The 21,268-nt window shown below is 40.4% G+C and overlaps 1 protein-coding gene across 1 annotated transcript in view; it reads left to right on the top strand.

Annotated features, from left to right (window-relative positions):
• Positions 1-15,291, top strand: part of LOC134532214 (methionine adenosyltransferase 2 subunit beta-like) — a 46,870-nt gene extending 31,579 nt beyond the window's left edge. Inside the window, exon 4 of the mRNA XM_063368635.1 lies at positions 14,885-15,291. Coding sequence (XP_063224705.1) covers positions 14,885-15,213 — 329 coding nt within the window. The 3' untranslated portion in view covers positions 15,214-15,291. The remainder of the gene's footprint in view (positions 1-14,884) is intronic.
• The last annotated feature ends 5,977 nt before the right edge of the window (positions 15,292-21,268 follow it).

Below are 21,268 nucleotides of genomic sequence, written 5' to 3'. Positions count from 1 at the left end.
GTGCAGTGAAAAAATTACACAAATTCTTAGTGTATTGCAAGATTTTGACAGGTACTCATAAAATGGTGCACTCAAATAGGTATAAAGTTATTTAATATTTGTTCAATAACTTTGATGATAAAAAAATAGCAATTTTTAATCACATTATAAATAGAAGAATTGTTTAATGCTAAATTAATGGTAAAAAGATCCAATGCCCACGCATGGAGTGGCACAGTGTTATGACACTGAACTTGCATTTGGGGATGTTTGGTTCCAATCTTAGTCCACAGCTTGAGTTCAGTTTCCCATTGCATCCTGAAAGCACTCCAGGCAAGGTGGCAAGGCACATCCAGTTGGTGTCTGTCATTCAGAAATATCTATTCAGTGGCCAGGCACATAATCGGTGACCAGCCACGTCTTGATGTAAGCTATGCACGCCAGTCGGTTGGTGAGGCGCACACGTCCAGTCGGCTGGTCATGCTAACATGCCAAGTCGGTGGTCAGACATGTCTATAAAGTATTCACGAACGCATGTCCAGTAGGTGGTTAAACACACCCAGTCAGTAGCCAAGAGGTATTTTTTTATCGATACTTGGCAAACATTTAAACAGTTCATGTACAAAATCATAGCGCATAAGCCATGCATCTACTAACTACGAGACCAAGTCATGTACAATGTAAGTTATATATGTAACGTTCTGGATTTTAGTGGATTATGAACTGGAAAACAATAACCACAATTCTCTTGGGATGGCCATATTGCCAACTGGTTTAATACCGGAAGTGCATAGATACATGCACTAAACACATAGATACAATACATCTCTTCTCTCAAAATATACATACAGTAAAACCTTTTTGTTGCGACCCCATTTATTGCGACCACCTCTCTATTACAACCCGATTTCGAGGAACCGTGAAAAAATTGCCGAAAATCCGAAGATAAACAGACAGAAAATAAGTTTCTTGTGGTGAGTAACGTGTTGCTGCGTTTCTCTTGCCGAGTGCTTCCTGTCGACCGCTGTCAGCGCTTAAACAACCCCCATTCCACGTCCCTTTGTCGGCAGGGTGCAGATAAAGGTTTTTGTGGCAACGTGTTTTACGTTTAGCTTATTGCGAGTGTCTAGTGTGGTACGCAGTTAAGGCAAAGCTACCTGCTGGATTTCTCTTGATTTTGATTACTATCGGTTGACAATACACAGCGACCGACTGGATGCACGCCCGCCTCGACTTGTTTTAACTGCCGCAGCGATGTTTATTTTGACAGCTCAAGCAATTAATTTTTCCCGTGGGTTGATAGAAAAAGGTCGCTTCACCCAGCATAAAAAAAAAGGCTACGCCACTTATTCCCCGCGCAGGAAACACACTGGCTGCCGTCTGTCTACCCCGCATTTATCTTTCTTCTAACATTCCATGTTCTCCTCTCGCGCGAGCAATAACTAGGGCCACGATTATATGGTGAATCGCGAAATCGCGAAATTTTCCGCGAATTTATATGGAAAATGCGAAAAAAGCGATTTTTAAGAAAAACCGCTAAATAACACCGAAATTACACAATACAAGTCTCTTATATTTTAATGTGAAAAGCTTAATAGTCAAGACTTGCCCGGGTCCTGGTTGATAAGCTGGAAAAATTTCCTGCCTTGCATTTCTACATGCTTCCTCTAATCAGCTTTAGGGCGCCGTCTGGTCAGCGTGTGTGTTAGTGAAGCGGGATGATAAGATCGACGCTCAATGGTAGTTCTAGCGCGGTAAAACCTCTAAGTGCAAGGCTTCTGAACTGGCGCGCAGTCATCTCGTTCCCGTCAGATAACAGTGAAATTTGAGCGGTGACCATAACATTATATGGCGGAAAAATAAAGATAAAGGTGTAATGCATTTCCCTATGATACTTTCAAGAAATTTGTAACGGGTTTTTTACACCTAAAACTTCGAAAACATGTCTTATTAGCCATTTTATCTCAAAAGAACCATTAACAAATTCTTAAATGCTTTTCGTAAACAGACTCCAGTCGGATATATAGTATAGTTTGGAAATTGCGTAGGTTTTTCGTGGCTGTGCGCGGCACACGACTGTAGTTGCCATGCGTCACGCGCCGAGAATGTTGTCCGGCAGGAAGGGCGAGTATAGTTCATTTGCGGCAAAAATGAATACTTTTACGGCCCTGCTAAATTTTTCCATTAAATAAATTTTGAAGTTTCAGTGATTTTCCTTCAGAATAATGTTGTGTAACTAACAAACATTTGTATCAAAACAATTAACGGTAAATGGCTGTCGCGGGGGGCCCTTAAAAATTTTTCATTTTACCAGAACTGGACTATACAAACCTGGCTTTAGTCGCACACAGTTTGGTGAAGGTGAGGAAGGATGTTGACAGTTTTCACATGCCAAAGGACGTTGAAGTAGGAGGGGGAGAGAGACACGATGGTTTGTATGCCTGGGAGGGATGAACCTTGAAGTCTAGACAAGGGAAGGAGAGGTAAGCCGTATGACGTCATGCATCCGCCGCCTGTGCTGCCGCCAGCCTGTCTAGACGATATTCCCGCGCTCCCACTTACGTTGCACAAGCTACTGCTGCCGTATTTTTAAAGGAAATGTCCCATTATTTTTTTGTTATTCTCACATGAACATTATTGGAAATATTAAAGCCGACACAAAAAATACGCTGTGTGTTAAAGTAACAGATTTTAATAATCTTTCATTTTGTTTTGTTTTAAATTTTTTTTCTTCTGATTTTCACATTTTGGTCAAAATGTCCAATTTTTGACGGTTCTCGAGAATGTATTCGTTAAAATCACTGCTTCGTTAAATCCGGGGTTCGTGACATCGGGGTGTCTAGTGTATTTAACTACGGCAAGCAAGAAATCGTACATGTAATCTAACCAGTAAAAATAAACTGTCTATTGACATATTTTCTTTAGAGGTGGCCTGTAGGGCGACGGACTTGTCATGAAGGTTTAAAGCACAGCCGTCTAGCATTGTGAGTGACAGCATCCTGCCATTGTATGGCTGGTTTCCTTAGCGGAGTAGCGGTTTGGGAAAGGGGTTGGGGGGGGGGGGGGGGGGGTTGAAATCAACTGAAAATTTCGGAAAACATCTATTACGACCCCCCCCTCTATTCCGACCCTATTCCTGGGAACCGTGAGGGGTCGTTTCAGAGAGGTTTGACTGTATAAAGTTAAAAACAGACATGTCTTTACATCAAACTGCAGTTCAGAGCACCTTTCAGGATGCTGTTAATTAATCCACACATTTAAAACAATACAGTTATTAACACACATGGTTTACAAAATGGTAACAAATTGGCTTTATCGAATTCTTTATATTTTACACACATAGTCTTTTAAATACTTTGGTAACTTCACAGTTCGTCCTGAACTTGACTTAACTACTCTGACCATTTTGAACAAAATTCCTTTGTGTATCATGTACATTATTGCCTAGCCTATGTCTTTCTTCAAATCCTCTAAACCCTACTTGTGAATTATCATCACAATCCTTTACTAATTCACATGAGAGTTGTTCATGCACAGGTGGGTTTTTTGATTCATATTTATCAACTGTTTGAGTGTTTCCACTAGGTTCTTATATGTCACCTGCAATGACCAGAGGCTGATTTATGCTATCCCTGATTATATCTCTTCGATTCCTTTCTACCTCATAACCAGTGTCAACCCTTACACGATATGACTGTGGTATGTCCAAGAGTCTCACAATCGGTCCACTTTGCCATGAATTCCTGTTCCTAACTTTTACTAGACTCCCTTCCTTAAGAGGTTTCAGCACCCTCGAGTGGTAGTCATAATAGTGTTTTGGTTTATGTTGTGTAGTGTACAAATACTGCACTATGTTAGGCTGTATTTGAGGAATAAATTTGTCAGCTGTAGAGGGTAGCAAGCCTCTTAGGCATCTGCTAAATAACAGCTGGGCCGGTGAAGGCATTGTGGCGTCAATCTGTGTATTTCGATACTCCAAAAGAGCTAGCATGATGTCCTTGCGATCAGCAACAGACTTTTTTTAACATTTGTTCGATAGTTTGTATATGGCGTTCTGCTAGTCCGTTGGACTGCAGGTACATAGGGCTCGAGGTTTTATGTTTAAAATCCCAACGCATGGAAAAGTCCTTGAACTCTCTCGAGGAAAATTGAGGACCATTGTCACTGTAGAGAATCTCCGGAATACAGTGTCTAGCCATTACAGCTTTAAAGTGCGCAATTACTTGAGTTGATGAGAGGTTTGGAAGGTGGCTAAATTCAGGGTATTTCGAGTATGTATCAAATAGCAAAAGATAATCTTTGCCCTGGAAGTGAAATATGTCTATAGCTACTATCTGCCATGGTCTGCCTGGAATTTCTTTACAAATTTGGGGTTCTTTAGTATTAGCATGCTGTGCTGCCCTGCATGTAGGACAATTGCCTACTCTGTTTTCTATGTCTCTTGACATGCCAGGCCAAAAAACACATTCACGAGCCCGTAGCTTACATTTATGAATCCCTAAGTGAGTGTAATGAATTTTGTCTAACATAGCACCTCTCATGGATGTGGGAATTACGATTTGGGTTCCTTTGTATATTAGGTCATCCTGTATAGTCAAATCTTCCTTAAATGAATAATATTCTTTCACGCTGGGCGGTACATAGTTGTTTATTTTTATTAGACCAACCCTTTAAGATGACTGCTTTGAGTTGGATCAATGTTTCATCCTTAAGTATTTCAGACTGAAGGTTCCCCAAAGTTTTGTTAGATGCTTGTATGTGGTGTACAACCAAGCCTTGTTGAACTGCAATCTCTTGTTCATGCATTTCAAAGTTTGTATCTGGGCCACTAGCTCTGGACAAGGCATCAGCTATTGCTAATTCTTTACCTGGAACATATTTCAGGGTAATGTCATAATTTTGTAACTTGATTCTCATGCGCTGTAATCGTAACGGGCACCTATCCAAGGGTTTTCAAAATATTGCGTCCAATGGCTTGTGATATGTCTCAACAAGAACAGTACGCCCAAAAATGTATTGGTGAAAACGCTCACAGCCGTAAACTACCACTAGTAGTTATTTTTCAATCTGTGCATAGTTCAGTGATTTTGATGCATATGCCACTGGACTTTTGATGCATATGCCACTGGACCCTTATACTGCAACAGAACTGCTCCCAAACCCTTTTGGGATGCATCAACTGAAATGGTGAGCTCATGAGGGTTATAAAACTGTAATACAGGTGTAGTGGCTAAAATTTTTTTCACTTTTTCAAAAGCATTTTGATGTCATTCTGACCACTGCCAGATAGCCCCTTGTTTGCACAATTCCCTTAATAATGCAGTGTGTCCAGACAGATTGGGAAAAAATTTTCCCTGGTAAGTTATCATCCCGAGAAACCTTTGCAAGGCACTCACTCTCTTGGGTTCCGAAAAGTCAGTTATGGCTTGGACTTTACTTGGGTCAACTTTTATGTATTCCTTCTTTGCCAAATATATGTCCTATGTATTTGACCTCGCTTAGGCGAAACCTACATTTATCCCAGTTAAATGTTACATTTTTTTCCAATGCCCTTTGAACCTCTGATCATGTTCATGTTGGTCCTTACCAAAAACAATGATTTCATCAATATAAACTTGTACCCCATCAATGTCCTGAAACAATGTGCTAAAAACTTGGAAGATAATTTCTGATGCACAAGACAGTCCATAGGGTAGGCGTGTGAACCTAAGCCGTCCCTGTGATGGTGAGTGAAAGGTAGTCAGCTTTGTGCTTTCCTCAGTAAGCTGTATCTGGCGAAAACTTTTATTGGCGTCTAAAGTGCTAAAGTACTGTGATCCTTGCATTTTGAGTGTGACTTCCTCTAGTGTTGGTAATCTACAGTGTTCTCTTAAGATTGCATTGTTTAATGGTTGAGGGTCTAAACAAACTCTCAATTCTTCAGAAGGCTTCTTTACGACAACAATAGGGTTCAACCATTCATTTGGTTCATCCACCCTGATTATTACCCCTAGTTTTATAATTCGATCCAGCTCTTCTTGCAGCTGGTCATGTAGAGAAAAGGGTATTCTTTGAAAAGAAACTGTCTGTGGTGCACTATCTGGCTTTAGCACAAACTGATGTGGTTTTACCCTAAAGTTGCCTAAGCCTTCAAAAACAGCCTTATATTGAGACAACATTTTGTGCATTTGCGGTTCCTGTCTCGCATCCACTGTGTCTACTCTCTTAAGTATTCCAAGTTGCTGAATGCCAGGTAACCCTATTATAGGTGTAGAGTGATCAACTTATGTCACCTGAAATTCTAATTTGTGCGAGGTCCCTAGGTTAGTCATACAGTCAAGAAAACACTTTCCTAAGAGTTGTATTTCTGACCCAGAATAGGTTCTGAGTGCCACCTGGGACTTTAACAATGCAGTATTAGTTAGCTTCAATTTTAAGAAAACACTTTCAGGAAGTACATTAACTTGTGCCCCTGTATCAACTTTGAAATTAATATTTACATCAGAGTCAGTTATATATAAACTATAAAACCATTTATCCGTTAGGTTTGTTGCTATACCATCAACAGGCATAAGCATTTTATATGTAACACAACCTAACAACAATTCAGGCTTTACACTACCTACATTACTTTCCTTATTTATCACTTCATTGACAGATTGAACAGATTTCAATCTACACATTCTCGAATAATGACCCCTTTTGTTGCAATTATAACATGCAGCAATGATTGCAGGGCACTGTTGGTAAGAATGTTTATGTCCACATTTGTGACACATCTTATCAAAAGATTGACCATACCTTGAAAAGCCTTCATTGTGTGTGCCATGTTCCCGATGTAGCTTACGTATTGATGGCTTGTGGTACTGCTGATGCATGGCCCTTACATCTGGTGGGCCCTTATAGCTATTATTAGACTGAGAAGGGTATGCTGATCGTCCCGCGGGTTTTCCTCTTGTCCTGTAATTTGAAGTTCTCTTACAGATGTCTTCATTTTCTGTACTTCTTTCTGACGACTTCATACTTTTTTGATTGCTACGATACACTGTATGTACTACCTCCTTTCTATCGATTGTCTCCATTAATTCATGTGTCTGTTCAGCAGCTTTGCAAATTTGTGTTGCCTTTGCCAGCGTTAGTATCGGCTCCTGTAACAAGCGATCTTTGAGACGGGAATCTCGAACTCCATACACTATTCTGTCTTTGATGAGGTCATCTCTTAGTCCATCATAACCACAATTGGTGCTTGGACGTCTTAGTGCTGTGACAAAGGGGTCGATAGTCTCCCCTTCGTCTTTACTCAATTGTTAAATTTATGTCTTTCGACACTTTGATTAGTCTTAGGCAGAAAATATGATTCTAAGCATGCCAGAACAGAATCATATTTTTTTACTGTTTTCTTCAGATATATCCATGGTGAAGAATAAATCCTGCCCTTCTTCACCGAGCATGTGCAGCAATGTAGCTATTTTAATACCGTCGTCTTTACTGTCACCGCCTGTGGCTTTCATATATATTAAAAAATTTTTCTTCCAGCGCTTCCAATTGTTAGCCAGGTTCCGGTGGTTTCAATCCCTCCATTACACGTGCGTTTTAGGTTAACACTTAACACATCACAAAACTAAACTATTCTTCAATATCTATTACAGTCCGGTTACCAGAATGCAACTGAGATATTCCGCTTCGTACACATAGCAATAAACAGTCCGCAGCGCCATGTTATGATCTGGATTATAGTGGATTATGAACTGGAAAACAATAACCACAAGTCTCTTGGGATGGCCATATTGCCAACTGGTTTAATACAGGAAGTGCATAGATACATGCACTAAACACATAGATACATTACAATATAGGCCTAGGGTCTCCGAACCAAGGGGTATTATTCGACGATGCGTGATGAGCCAAAATTTTCATATTCTCCTGGCTCATCTTTAGTCTTAGCATAATCTAAATAAAAATTTTAAGTATTTTTTCTGTAGCCTGTTACAGCCTATCAAAATTTTATCCCAGTATTTTACTCTCCTACTAAATTTTGTCTCTGGCCGTTTCATCCACGGGCTCCCACATCACTCAGGTCCTGATTAAGCATCGTCTCATGTCTCCCAGATCCTCTGCACGGACGCGAGTGAAATTTCGCGCCCCTTCAGTGCCCCGTGCACGTCTTGCCACACGCTACCTTAGCTTCCGTCAGCCCTCTTAGGCACACCTGTAGCTCAAGCTACAGTCGGTCGAAGCAACACTGGTCAGGTTCACCGGCACAGGTTACAGTTGGTCCCGACACGCCTCGGGAGTCCTGTAGGCGGCCTTTCCCACTACACAGCACGGACCCCCCCCCCCCCTTTCCCTTTTCCCCTCTATACATTCCAGATCCTTCCATCTGTATAAACTCCCTCCCGGTCTCTATAACAGACCCCAGGCCGGCGAACGGACAGCTTGCGCCATCTCCGGCGGCACTGCGAACTAAATTACCTTCTTTTAGGCGTCGGAGCGAGTGCTCTGGCGGCCGCAAACCAACTTAATCTAAGTTCCTTTCCTCCCCGACAGAGCTCGCACCAGTAGGCTCCATAGGGTACAAGCTTTCGCTAGTTCCCCCCCCGCGGGACTCTTGCGTACCAACACAGAGTCAGTTCCTGTTGTCCCCAACAGAGCGCTCTGCTTTGCACCTCTGAGGCCCCTTTAAGTTAGGCAATTAGCCCTCTTCATATCTTTTTTTTGGAGGGCGGAGCAAGTACTCCGCCGGGCTTATTCTAGCCAATCAGAGGCCATTTCTCCCACTCCCTGATACTCCGGGCCTCTCGCTCGAACTTAACCACATGTCACCTGGAAGAGAAGGATATTCTTCCTTCGGCGGTCACCACGATAGTGTCTCGCGCCGAAACGTCATCGGCCGCACCTTTTACATATTCAGCCGCCGCAACCTAGTTAAGAGATGTGATCTCTCAAATTCGGAAGTGTTCCCTAACGTTTATTTTTTTTATTCTTCTGGTTGGCTTTTTGCCATTAGTTTAGGCAAGTAGTAATTTCGTATAATGTATCGCGACGGTTCGTCGCAACCACCCGCGCCGCCTCCCCTCGGGATTGACTTCACTTCACTTCACTTCACTCCAACCCCATATTGGAAAGTGGAAAAGTCAACGTCGTGTTTGACTCTTGTTGCCTCCCCGTTATCCTTTTGCCCTAACTTAATTAGTTTACTATTCTTGACAACTGGATTCCCTTTAGGTTCCAGTGAGGTTCAAGACTTGGTTCAGGAAGCGTTTCAAGACTCGGGTGAAGTTTCCTTTCAAGACTTAGTCTGCCAAATTTACGCCGATCCTTCAGGGATTGAAGCCCGGAACCTCCTAATTATGCTCCGCCAGTGAACAGTCCGCTATGCAACATTTTGAATATGTACTCCAGCACCAATTAGAACAATTAATGTTACATTTATTATGGTTATTTTCATAGTCTCATTTATAAAATGTATCATAAAATTGTAATTAATTACTTCAAATGGCCCGGGCCCCCTTTAAAATAATTAATTATTAATTCCAATAATTGTAATTTTGTAATTTCAAAGAACATCAAAATAAGATAATGCAAATTTTAATTAACAATAAAAAGGGTAAACTTTAAGCAAACATATTTGTTTTCACTTCATTTACGATCCTCCTTACTAGTTCCCATTATGAGAACTAACTAATATTTTTTGTTGCTCCCTTGTGTCCTCTGAGTATACAGTAGTTACTGTTTCGCCCACTTGATGCCGCTTCCAGAATTTTCATAACCATGGAACTACATTTAACTACACAAGGGGCACAGCGACCAACATTTTAATCAGGTCATGTTCAATGTCAGTTGTATAGAGCAGTCGTCTCTGAACCCCTAGTCTAATCATGTCCTAAGTAAAGTCTGATAGATGCACATTCAAAAAAAAAGAAGCAAATTTAACGACAAGAACGTAGCTTTGGACGAAAATTCAACTCTGTAGGATACAATCTCATTGCAGGGATACGATCTCATCGCAGGAATACGATCTCATCGCAGGAATACGATCTCGCCAAGGGATACGATCTTGTCACAGGCCGATCTCGCCCAGGGAATGTGATCTTGTCACAGAAATTCGATCTCGTCACCGAAACACTCAGCATTATCAAGGCCAAATTGGAGGCTGATCCAACTCTAAAGGACAGAACTATAATACTGTTACGATCGCGCTTGGCTGCAGTGCATGGCATCGCCGCACTCGTTCGGCCTGTCTGCGCCCCCTTCCACCCGCATCCTCTCCCTTTTATCTCGTGTCATACTATCTCGCTACATCCTGACCGTCGCAGCGCGCACCTGCCTCAGATCGGGTTACTTAAAAGAGGCCGCACTGCGGAATAAAATGACTCAGACGCCTTTATCGGCGTTCTTAGAGCAGCCACCGCGTCCTTCGAGGACTCACGATGCGTTTCTGGGCATTTCGACGGCGAAGGTCGCGCGATATCTCGGAGACATGCCCGATTGTTCTGGATGGGAACCCAAGGGCTATTTAAGGAGGTTGGGCCGACCTTCGAGTCAGTGAGAGAGAGAGTCTGAGTGGGGAGTTCTCCCGCGGCGGAGTTTCCGGGCGATAGTGCCGCAGGTGCGGCAGAGTGGCGAAGTCCTTGGACGAAGGTTCCAGGGCAGGGAGTGAGTAAGTTCAGTGGAGTCGGGAGTTTTCCCGCGGCGGAGTTTCCGGGCGATAGAGTCGCGGGCGCGGCGGAGCCGAGTGAAGTTCCGAGTGAGGCGTCGTGTGGGATCTCGGCGAAGGGTGTGACGGCGGCGGCGGAGTGCGGCGACGGAGTCCCGCGGCGGAGACCCACGAGGGGTGCTGCGGTCAGAGTTGCGCCGGAAGTGCGGCCCAGCGAGGTGTGTGAAACGAGTGACTGGGGAATTGGCATTTCTTTAAGTGTAGTTAATTATTTGCCAATTTAGAAGATTATTTGTAAGTGACAAGTAGTGGTAATAAATAAAACTGTGTGTGTGAAATAAAATCTATTAATTGGGCTATCCTTTACGAACCCGCAGGGAAATCGTAACAATACCAATCCCATCCATCATGGAAATGATTACCCTCTGTGTCACCACGACATATTTCCAGTTCAAGGATATTTTCTACAAACAGACCGATGGCATGGCAATGGGCTCTTCTCTTTCACCATTTATGGCCAATATATTTATGGAAAACTTTGAGCAAGAAGCACTTAGCAAAAGTAATAGCCCTCCTAAAATCTGGCTCCGTTATGTAGATGACACCTTCACTGTCTGGCAACATGGACTTGAATCTTTGGAGGAATTTGTGAACCACCTTAACTCTCTGAGGCCATCAGTAAAGTTCACCTATGAAAAAGAAACCAATGGTAGCATTCCTTTCCTGGATGTACTAGTCAGCAGAAAAAACAACAGTCTGGAAACTAAAGTATACAGGAAACCTACACACACATCCAACCATCCGAAAACAACAAGAACTGGCATAATTCACACACTAACCAACCGAGCTGAGATTATTTGTTCTGATGAGAAATATATTGCGGTTGAACACAATCATATAAAAAAGTAACTCATAGCCAATGGTTTCCCTGTCAACACCATCAAACAGCATATGAAATCCAACAAAACACTCAAATTCACAGAAACCGAGAAACCGGCAGGAACCCTAGTCATTCCATATGTTAAAGGGCTTTCAGAAAAAATAGGACGCCTGGGAAACAAATATGGACTTAAAACAGCATTCCATTCTAAATCAACTATTAAAAGTATTGTTACCAAGGTGAAACCAGCCACAGAAAAATTACAAACCCACAACTGTGTGTATCAGATCCCCTGTGAATGTGGCCACATGTACGTAGGTGAAACTGGCAGAGCTCTATCCACCCGAATCAAAGAACACAAAAACAACTGCAAGAAGGGTGAAACCCTAAAATCCAGACTTGCTGAACATACATGGGAAAATAGCCACAAAATTCTCTGGGAAGACTCCACACCACTCATACAGGAATCCGTTAAAATAAAAAGGAAAATCAAAGAATCAGCCTTCATTATTAGCAATAAAAATATTTTCAGCCTGCGGAGCATTGAATTAAAAAATATGTGGATCCCTTTGAGCACAATGTGTTGGGCATACATGGCCGTGGTAGCTGGGGCAACCTGGGTGCTGCGGTCATATAATTATAATTGTTATTGTACTTTCTCTTTCAGCTAACCTGGCTGGCTGGCTGGCAGGCAGCCTGGCGGGAAACAACGAAAGTCGCCCCATAAAAACCAGTCATGCCCAAAACCCCAAATGCGGACAGAAATGTCCAAGTGCCCGCCCTTGCTTAGTAGATATTTTCTACTCTTCCAACTCTTCTTCCTGAGCCATCCTTCTACTCCCGTAACCAACCCGCATGTAATTAATGCATGAATTTTGCATCCCGCATGTAAGTGCCCAGGGTTTTCCCTGTGTCTATGCAGGTTTTACCTGGGCCCAACTTATCTAGTTTTTAGTCTAGAATAGTCAGTGAGGGGAGTTAGTCATGGCGCCAATTGCTGCCATGGCTGGCCAATCCCCTCCTAGCACACGATGCATGCTCCCTCTCCCGCATGGCTAACCCCTGCATGATTAGAGCGTATAGGCTTCGGCCTGAGACGCACATAGAGTCTGTCCCTAATCCAGACCCCTCCCAAACACACTTAGTTTTAATTTAGGTTAGGAAAAAAAATTAAAAATAAATTAATTGCCTGAGGACGGGAGCAGATAGCAGTTTCCGAAACGTCGCTTGTTTCTTTTTTAGAAAACTATTGTGTTTGTTTCGTCTTTTTGTTTTTTCGTGTTTTTGTCTCGTTTCAACTGTTGTGCTGAATTTTTTTTTTTTGGGTTCAATATTTTTGTGCTGTCATCATTTGTTGTATTTTTTTCGTTCTCTTATGTTTTTTTTGGAAAACTATTGTGTTTGTTTCGTCTTTTCGTTTTGTTGTGTTTTTGTCTCGTTTCAACTGTTGTGCTGAATTTTTTTTTTGGGTTCAATATTTTTGTGCTGTCATCATTTGTGTTTTTTTTTTCGTTCTGTTAGACCATTTTTCTTTGTTTTTCTTTGTTTGTTGACCATATTCCTGTTATGGAATATTATGTGGTGTTTATATCCTGTTGACAATAGCAATTTTTTTGCTTAATTTTTTTTTGTCTTTTGTGTTTTTTTGTAGTTTTCTTCTACAGACATACATGTGCTTTAGCAATGGCATATGTCCAAAAGCTTACATCAAGTCACAAAAATACAATCTCGACACTGGAATACAATCTCGTCACAGGAATACGAACTGATCACAAGGATACGCTCTGGTCACAGGGATACGGTATCACCATAGGGATACGATCTCGCCACAGGGATACTATCTCGCCACAGGGATAATATCTCATCAGTAGGATACGATAATACATGCTTGACTAGAAACATTTAACGAAAAGGATGTACATTTTCACGAACATTCAATTCAGTAGGATGCAATCGGAAATTTACGGTAGGTTGCAATGCCTCCAACAGTCTTTGGCACCAAAATGTAACTTCATTTAGTTTTGTTTTTGTTTTGCACTGATTCCATTCAGTCCAGAGGTCTGATTAAAGTTAGAATAATCTTTATTATGTTGCTTGAAGACTGAGTTTAGTGTGAGTGCATTGTTTAATATTTAGTTGACTCATAGGTTTTCATATTAGTGTCTGTATATTTTGAGATTAACTGATATTAACAAACTTGACACACATGAGATTTTCATCACAAATCCCAACCATATTTTGGATGCTGAAAATTATTTTGTCTAGTTTTAGAATTTGATATATTCGTTGGTCACACACTATCCCTGTGAGGATAGTATCATACTTTTTGGAAGTACTGTGCAAAAACTTTAACACCAATACAATAGGTACTATTTCCATTTCACGAGTTATTCACATTCAAGTTTAAATCAGATTCTACAACTCGAGACATAGCATTTAAATTTTATTAAATTCACTGAGAAGCCAAAATTTAGAATCATATGTTTTTTTTTGTCAAGGTAGACATTTGTTTAGTCTACATGAATATCTATATATTTGTTATGTATAAAATCTTTTGGGACTACATATCTGATAATTAATAGAATTAGTTATTCTAGTAAAGAAAGAATAGACACATTAATTATGCTTTTATATTTTATTTAGGATTGTTTGATAGAGTACTTTGTTTGTTTTGTTTTAAAAAATAATTATTCATAGCATAACTTAAATATTCTGTGTAGTTTGTTGAGTTACTGAAAGTGTTGTAGACCACCTAAGTAGACTGTGCTGATACAAGCAGCTTGAGATTAGGCACCATTGGGACTTAACAATTAAAACCTGATGGGATTAAAATTCACGTTGATCCTAAAACATTCAATAGGTTTAACACAGCTCGGAAGCACTGCGGATATAGGAGTGTGTTAGCTAACTTATTTGATGGTTAGGGAGTACTAATAATTAGGATAGTTAGCTAGGCAATGGGGCAGTTCAATAACTATAATGTACGAGGGCGTGAAATCAAGTATTATATGCACACAGTAAGTAGTGCCATTGCCAAATCCATCTTCATGTATAACAAACGTGAGGTGATGCCAAGTCACTATTTTTACATTACCAAAGTTTGAACTATCAAAATGGAGTTTTAAAAGTAAAGTTTATTAGGAATGTGTAGTGTGTCTGTGCCATGGCTCCATTACAAATAGTACTGTTTTTGTTGTGTGTTTGTTGGGATTTTGTGAAAAAAAAAAATTACATTCAAGTTTTCATACACGTTCGTTTCCATGTTATCTATCGGTTTTGTGTTTTATTTACACTTTACCAGTTTTACGTTTTGTTTATATTTTTAATCTCTCTTATTACGACGTGAGTGCTTGTGTGTGTCTGCACTTAGCAGTGAAGTAATAGTAATTAAACTGACCACAATGTCGACCTCCGAGTACTCCCAGTCGAAGCGTGTGCGTGTGGCGTGCCGCAGGAGCCGGAGCTGAGCGGAGTGTTCCACTGGAGCGGCAAGGAAGGGCTCACCAAGTACCAGATGGTCGTGCAGATGGCAGAGGTGTTGGGTCTGCCTCACTCCCACATAGAGCCGAACCCCAACCCCCCCACGTCGTCTGCAGTGCCGCGGCCGTACGACACGCGGCTGGACTCCTCGCGGCTGGAGGCGCTGGGTCTGGGTCGGCACACGCCCTTCCGCACGGGCATCCAGACCGCCGTCCGGCCCTGGCTGCCCTCCGCCTGAGCCACGTGTCAGGGGTTCAGCTCTTACTGGTGTCTGTTGTATATCTGTGGAATGTTTTATCTACATACATAAACATTTATGTTTGTTTGTTTGTTTTATTTATTTATCCTATATTGTACGTGTTCCTAAACCATTCATCCGACTGCGATGAAATTTTGCACACTTGACTTTCGAAACACGAGGTAGTGAGATTTTGTGAACTTTTGAGAAAACCACCGCTTGAAACAGAATTTAATTACTGTTGATGAAATTTCGCAATGGTATTGTTGACACTTTTTTAGTCTCCATGGCAATGGTCTTCTGCATTTTTGATGCCTTTTGCGAATCCATTTCAATGCCTTTTGCAACAGTACCCATGAGGAGGGGCATATATATTTATATATTAATGAGCAATGTGTGTGTGCTGCCTGCAGTCTGCCGTAGCAAAGCGCGGGCACTCCAGCTGGTGGTACGTAAACAAAAAGTATTGGAAAAGTTTTAAAGCTAATTTAATTACTTTTTATATATATTAAACAGAGTTTCATAGAAAAATTGTTAGGTTAGTTATTTTTCCTTATTAAACTATGTGAACAGTACGAATAGTAACTGAACTATGTCAGGAAGACAAAATAATTTTTGTACTAAAATGTTATATTAAGTAATTATATGTATGCTTCAAGTGGTAGCTTTTTATTTTCGTAACTAGGTTATTTAAGTACCTACCTGTTACATGTTAATTATAGCTTAGGGAAAATTTGGCAACAGCAAAACATCTTCAATGCTTCTAGATATTAATATCTCTGAAACAAGGTCAAATGTGAAACAAGTAATTAGATGAAAGCCTTCGTGATAATTACTTCATGGTAGTGTTTTTGCCATAAAAGTATTCCTTGTGAGTGCTGTGCTCCACACACTGTAATATAAATACATAAGCTGACCTCATGTTGATGCAGACAAAAGATGCATTTTTACTTGGTCTCCTGTCATGTCACTGTGTCAATTACACAAAGTTCGCAGGTAACGGGAAACATCAGTTTTCTTGTTCTCCACCTGCCGTTCATGATGTGTGGTTGCATCTATTCTGTTATTTCTGATAGCATGTTCAGATGCACATAACTGTAAGGCATTATATAATGGACTGCTTGTACAAGCAATATTCATGCTGTTGTATTGTTAATGTATTGGCTTGCTTTGAATACAACATATTTTAAATGGCTAGCCGAAAAAATGAATAACAATTTTATTTCTTAGCTGCTACATATTTACACTATTAATTAAACTACAATTCTTAAAATTTCTCTCCAAAAATCATTCTTTCATTATGTTTACAGTTTACTCTCCCCACTAGATCTTAGCTCGACAGTGGCTCTTACTACTGCTCTTCTCTTACTGCGCACCTCTGTCTCAAAATACTGCCTCGGTAGTATTTAAATGTATGTCCGGAGCCAGAGCCGACCACCATCTTGGTTGATGATATCACCATTGCACTGACATCGTCCGGGCCTGCGGCCCCTTTTAAGTGCAATATGCCACCGCCCAAACACCACCCACCCTCCATTCAAACCTCCCGCCTACCCGTGCGTACGTGTGCGTGCGTTTGTGTGTGCTCGCCCGGCAAGAGGGCGCTGTCGAGTCTGCGCCGCACCCCTAAAACATAAGTAAATATAATTATGTTATTTGTTTTTATATTCCCTAAGTGCAACGTGACGGCAGATTGGCCGGGAGGGTTTTATGTACTTTTAATTAAAACAAGGTAACAAAATAGAATAGTGTTTCCGGACATTCCCGAGGAAACCCGAAGCCAGACAATAATTAAATTTAAATCTTAATAATTATAATTTGCACAATCTTTTCTCTTTATTCAAAAATTGTCACGTAATTTTTATTTCATTCTTGTTATGTTAATTTAGTTTCCCGTGGCACGAATTCGCAAATATCTTTTAACAGCAATTGTTTCGGCGGGAGGACGCCATGTTAGTCGAGCGAGATGATCTCTGCCCAGTCCGCCGCCATCAACGACCGAGAGTAAACGCGCCAGCACTCCGGAGACCTCACCGCTTGTTTCACCGCCAAGTAATCCTGTTTCAATTTAATTCCGTCTAAATAGTTTTCTTTTCGTCCTCGGAGCTCCTCTCGGTCGGGGGACTGCATAAATAATTGTCTTACGACCAGTAACAGTCTTTTCTCTTTTGTACTCCGTAATGTGAGATGTGACCATGTGGAGGTCTTCGTGCCGCGGGCGTTTTAAACAGTTTCAATTGTATACGTGTGTAAGTTACATTCGCCGAATAAATCAGGTGTGTAAATCAAATGTATTATTTTCTTATTTATATCTGTTCGACCACGTGGAGTGTGACGGCGTGTGTGACGCCTGAGAGCCCACTGCGTAGGTAATAGCGTGCCCGACGCTGAGAGCGGGCAGGGATTCGTGCTAGGTATATTCAGGGGGAAATTAAAATCACGCCTCATATGGGCGACATCACGACCCTGGGAAAGAGTCTCACATCGGTCCGTGCACGTGGCACGGTGGCACCCATAAAACCCGAGCAAGCATTACAATTCAATCAGTAAATATCAGACTACGGCCCCCGTATCAAGAGGTGCCGCCACGAGTGGCACCGTAACAGCACTTAACGTTATGGTTGCTATATTAATATTGGATTGTGTCATGACAGCCATCTTGGAAGATTAACCTTGACCTGGTGGCCATCTCGGATCTGCCATTTTTGTTTTCAACCATTTTGGATTTATCTTTTGTTTTCCTGCCATCTTGGATCCACCATTTTGAAAATAATGAAGTCACCGTTTCGCTTTTCATTATGTTAAAAAATTATTAAAAATGTACTTAAAATTTTTTAACAAATATTACTTCCGCTATTTTGAAAACTGCCCGCCATATTGAAAATCCATAGTTATCCACAGATTTCAACAGAAAAAATTCTATAATTAATAAAACCATTTTCTTAATTAAATTTTTTTTAAAAAAATTATCTTTGCGATGGACTCCTCCGTTCAAACCACGGTCTAAGAAGGGGAGGTCTGGACACTCGCCAGATAAAAGTGACCACTTACTGTCTCCATAGTTCGTTCGATGTCCGCTATTCAACTCTTAGCGCTAGGTGTCTTGCGGTGGAAATATATCACTAGACGTTATGATGAATTTGTCAATTCTGGTGAAAAACAAACAATAGGTAAATAATATACAATACGATAGTTTAAAATCATCGCCAGTGGACGCACAGTAACGTGATAATCTGGCATAGGGCCACGTTTCCGCAACCTAATATGATAATATCTATAAAACTTAAAAAAATACACTCGTTTAAAAAGGTAATTTTAGGCAAATTACTGGAAATATCGCAATGCCGTTTTGCAGAATGATCAGGAATCATGTAAGGAAGTAAAAATAAATTTTTTTTTTTTTACTTTTTTATTTCCATGGTGGCCCTCTACTCCATAATTACAAACGTAGAGAGTTACGTCAGTTTTGATGCACTGCAATGAATTTTAATAAAATTACACTATATTTTAACATTTAAAATTAAAGGCTGAATCAAATTACATAACTTGGCTGATTTACGTATTTGAATAACAATACCAAACCTGCATTTACTATACCTACATTATTTGCTACACAAATAAGTGCCATCGTCAATGTTTTGTGTCTCATGTCAAGGGTTGACGCTTCACATAGTAGAGACGTGTTTTTTTTTTAAATTTTATTTACATTGCATTACAATATTCAAATAAAAAATATATACTTTTTTATAAGTTGTCGAAAACAAACAACACGCACATACACAGCAAGCAAAAACAACGTCGCCGACCGCATGAATGCACAGGTATTGTAATGTAAATTACAAACGGCGATTACTCCTAAACAAGTTGGAATACCGTATCTGCGCCTTTTTGAAATAACAAAGGAAAGTTTAGAGCACTGAATAAAAGTATTTTGGGATTTTTATTATTTTTTTAAGGAAGAGACCGCACTCGTTTTGCAAATTTTGTATTTTAATAAAAAATGGTGTATTGTCAAACTACTTACAAACAGGTATTATCAGGGTTGTGCTGGTCATTAATAAAATTCGACATCATACATACATTTTTAAAAAAGTCGGGCCTATACAAAAATAAGTAATCTTTAGACTACATTAATACAAATAATAAAATTTAACTTACTATTCCAATGACGTTTCCGAAATGATCTTTGTGTTCCTTTTTTGTGAGAATGTCGTCTTCCACAAAATGTTTTTCGCATACATAATGGCATCTTTTAAGTACAAACTTGTCTCGTGGAATTGCTTTCTGCCACAATTGCCTAACATTGTCATCATTGGGAACTCGGAATATTGCAACTTTCTCGTCCGACTTTGCCTGATAATTTGTTTTGCAATGGTTTTCAATGGTTAGGCATTTTCAAGATTAAAATAATATACGCTTATTCTCTTTACTAACAATCAATGCTCCTTGCTCACAATGAAGTTCCTGGCTTCCCGCCAATGCCAATGTGGAAACTATACTTCGTACCCTAATTTACCTAATTTATGAAATAATTCCAAAAATTATAAAACATAAACACATCCAATTTAATACTGTATTGATATCTGAAGATTAATGCATTTTTAACATTTAAATGAAAATTTAAATGATTATTATGTTGAGTTGTTCATAACAACAAAGCTTAAAATACCACCGCAGAACAACCAGCGCTACAGGTCAGCTGGTGGAGCGGAGCGGAACTACGGAGACATTAAGTGTGCCACTTTTGCATGCTGGCCTGGTTGGGGAGTGTCCAGACCTCCCCTTCTTAGACCGTGGTTCAAACCTATCTAGGTCATTTGATTAAACATGGCGATATCCTTTCTCCACAGAAGCCACCGGGAGACTGATCTCCCACTACTAATGCCAAGGCAGATAATATGTCAGCTAGTATGATGTCACCGTGGCCATCTTGTTTTTCGACTGCTGGAGCGCTGGAGGCCACCATATTAAATCTGACAATTTTTGTCTGCTACCATATTAATTTAATTTTTACCCGCTAGAGTGCAGTAATTATTTATTGCCAGGGTGTCCCACCAACTTGTTGGCTGTCTTGGCCGCCATCTTGAAAATATAACTTTTAAGCCATTCGAGAAATGAAACAAAATACAAATAAAAAATTTATAATATAATTTATGCAAGTACAAAAAACGGAAATTACTAGTGTTTCTCGATTTCTGCATCTGCTACCCACAAATTAAAGTGAGTTGGGAAGCCTCACAACTTGATGCAGGATCGTCCATTTCTTAATTTGAGAATATTCTCCACCAGGTATGTTTTGGGATACGTCATAGGCTAAATCTCTTTGGCATAGAAGCCACCAGCAATAAGTTTGTGGTCCAAAACTTAGAGGTTGTAGGTCCTAGGACACGATTCACGAACATAGGTTACATAAAAATTTTCAGGACTTATATTCGCAGTGAAACCTTTCTCGAAAATGTCTTTCTACTGGAAGATTCGTACAATGTCACTACCTACTTTTATGGAGCTTTCTTCTGTTTATTTATATATATATATATATATGCTATTCCAGGCAAATGATCGTCCTTTACATCGGTGAGCTTCATTTTCGTGGTAGAATGCACTGTGTATTTGTATCCGCTTATTAGTTTCGGCACGATATCTAGCCACTTGTAATTTCTGTTAGCAGTGAACTATCACTTCATCTTGGTGTGCAAAGTTCTGTTAAACCTTTCGACAACAGAGGCTTTGACATTAGGTACTAAACGAAGAGTAGTGTTTGATGCCAAACTTCGTTATCAAAGACTTGAAGGAAGTATTTTAGAATTATTTGCCACAATCTGTTTGCAGGTGCAATAAATAGTACACATCCTTCACACAAAATGTCATGGCCTTGGTTACATCGATTGCCTTCTTTGATTTCACAGGTCTGGCCCAAGTGAACTTGCTATGCACATCAATGACCATCAACATGTATTTGAAACCTTTATTCATTCGGGAATATGGTATCTCAACAATGTCCTCCTGGAATAAATCAAGTCTATGCACTACAACTTTTGTGCTGAAGGTATTTTCG

The sequence above is a fragment of the Bacillus rossius genome, chromosome 5 (assembly GCF_032445375.1).
Source record: "Bacillus rossius redtenbacheri isolate Brsri chromosome 5, Brsri_v3, whole genome shotgun sequence".
NCBI classification, from domain to species: domain Eukaryota; kingdom Metazoa; phylum Arthropoda; class Insecta; order Phasmatodea; family Bacillidae; genus Bacillus; species Bacillus rossius.
This window is presented reverse-complemented; position numbering and strand designations above follow the sequence as displayed.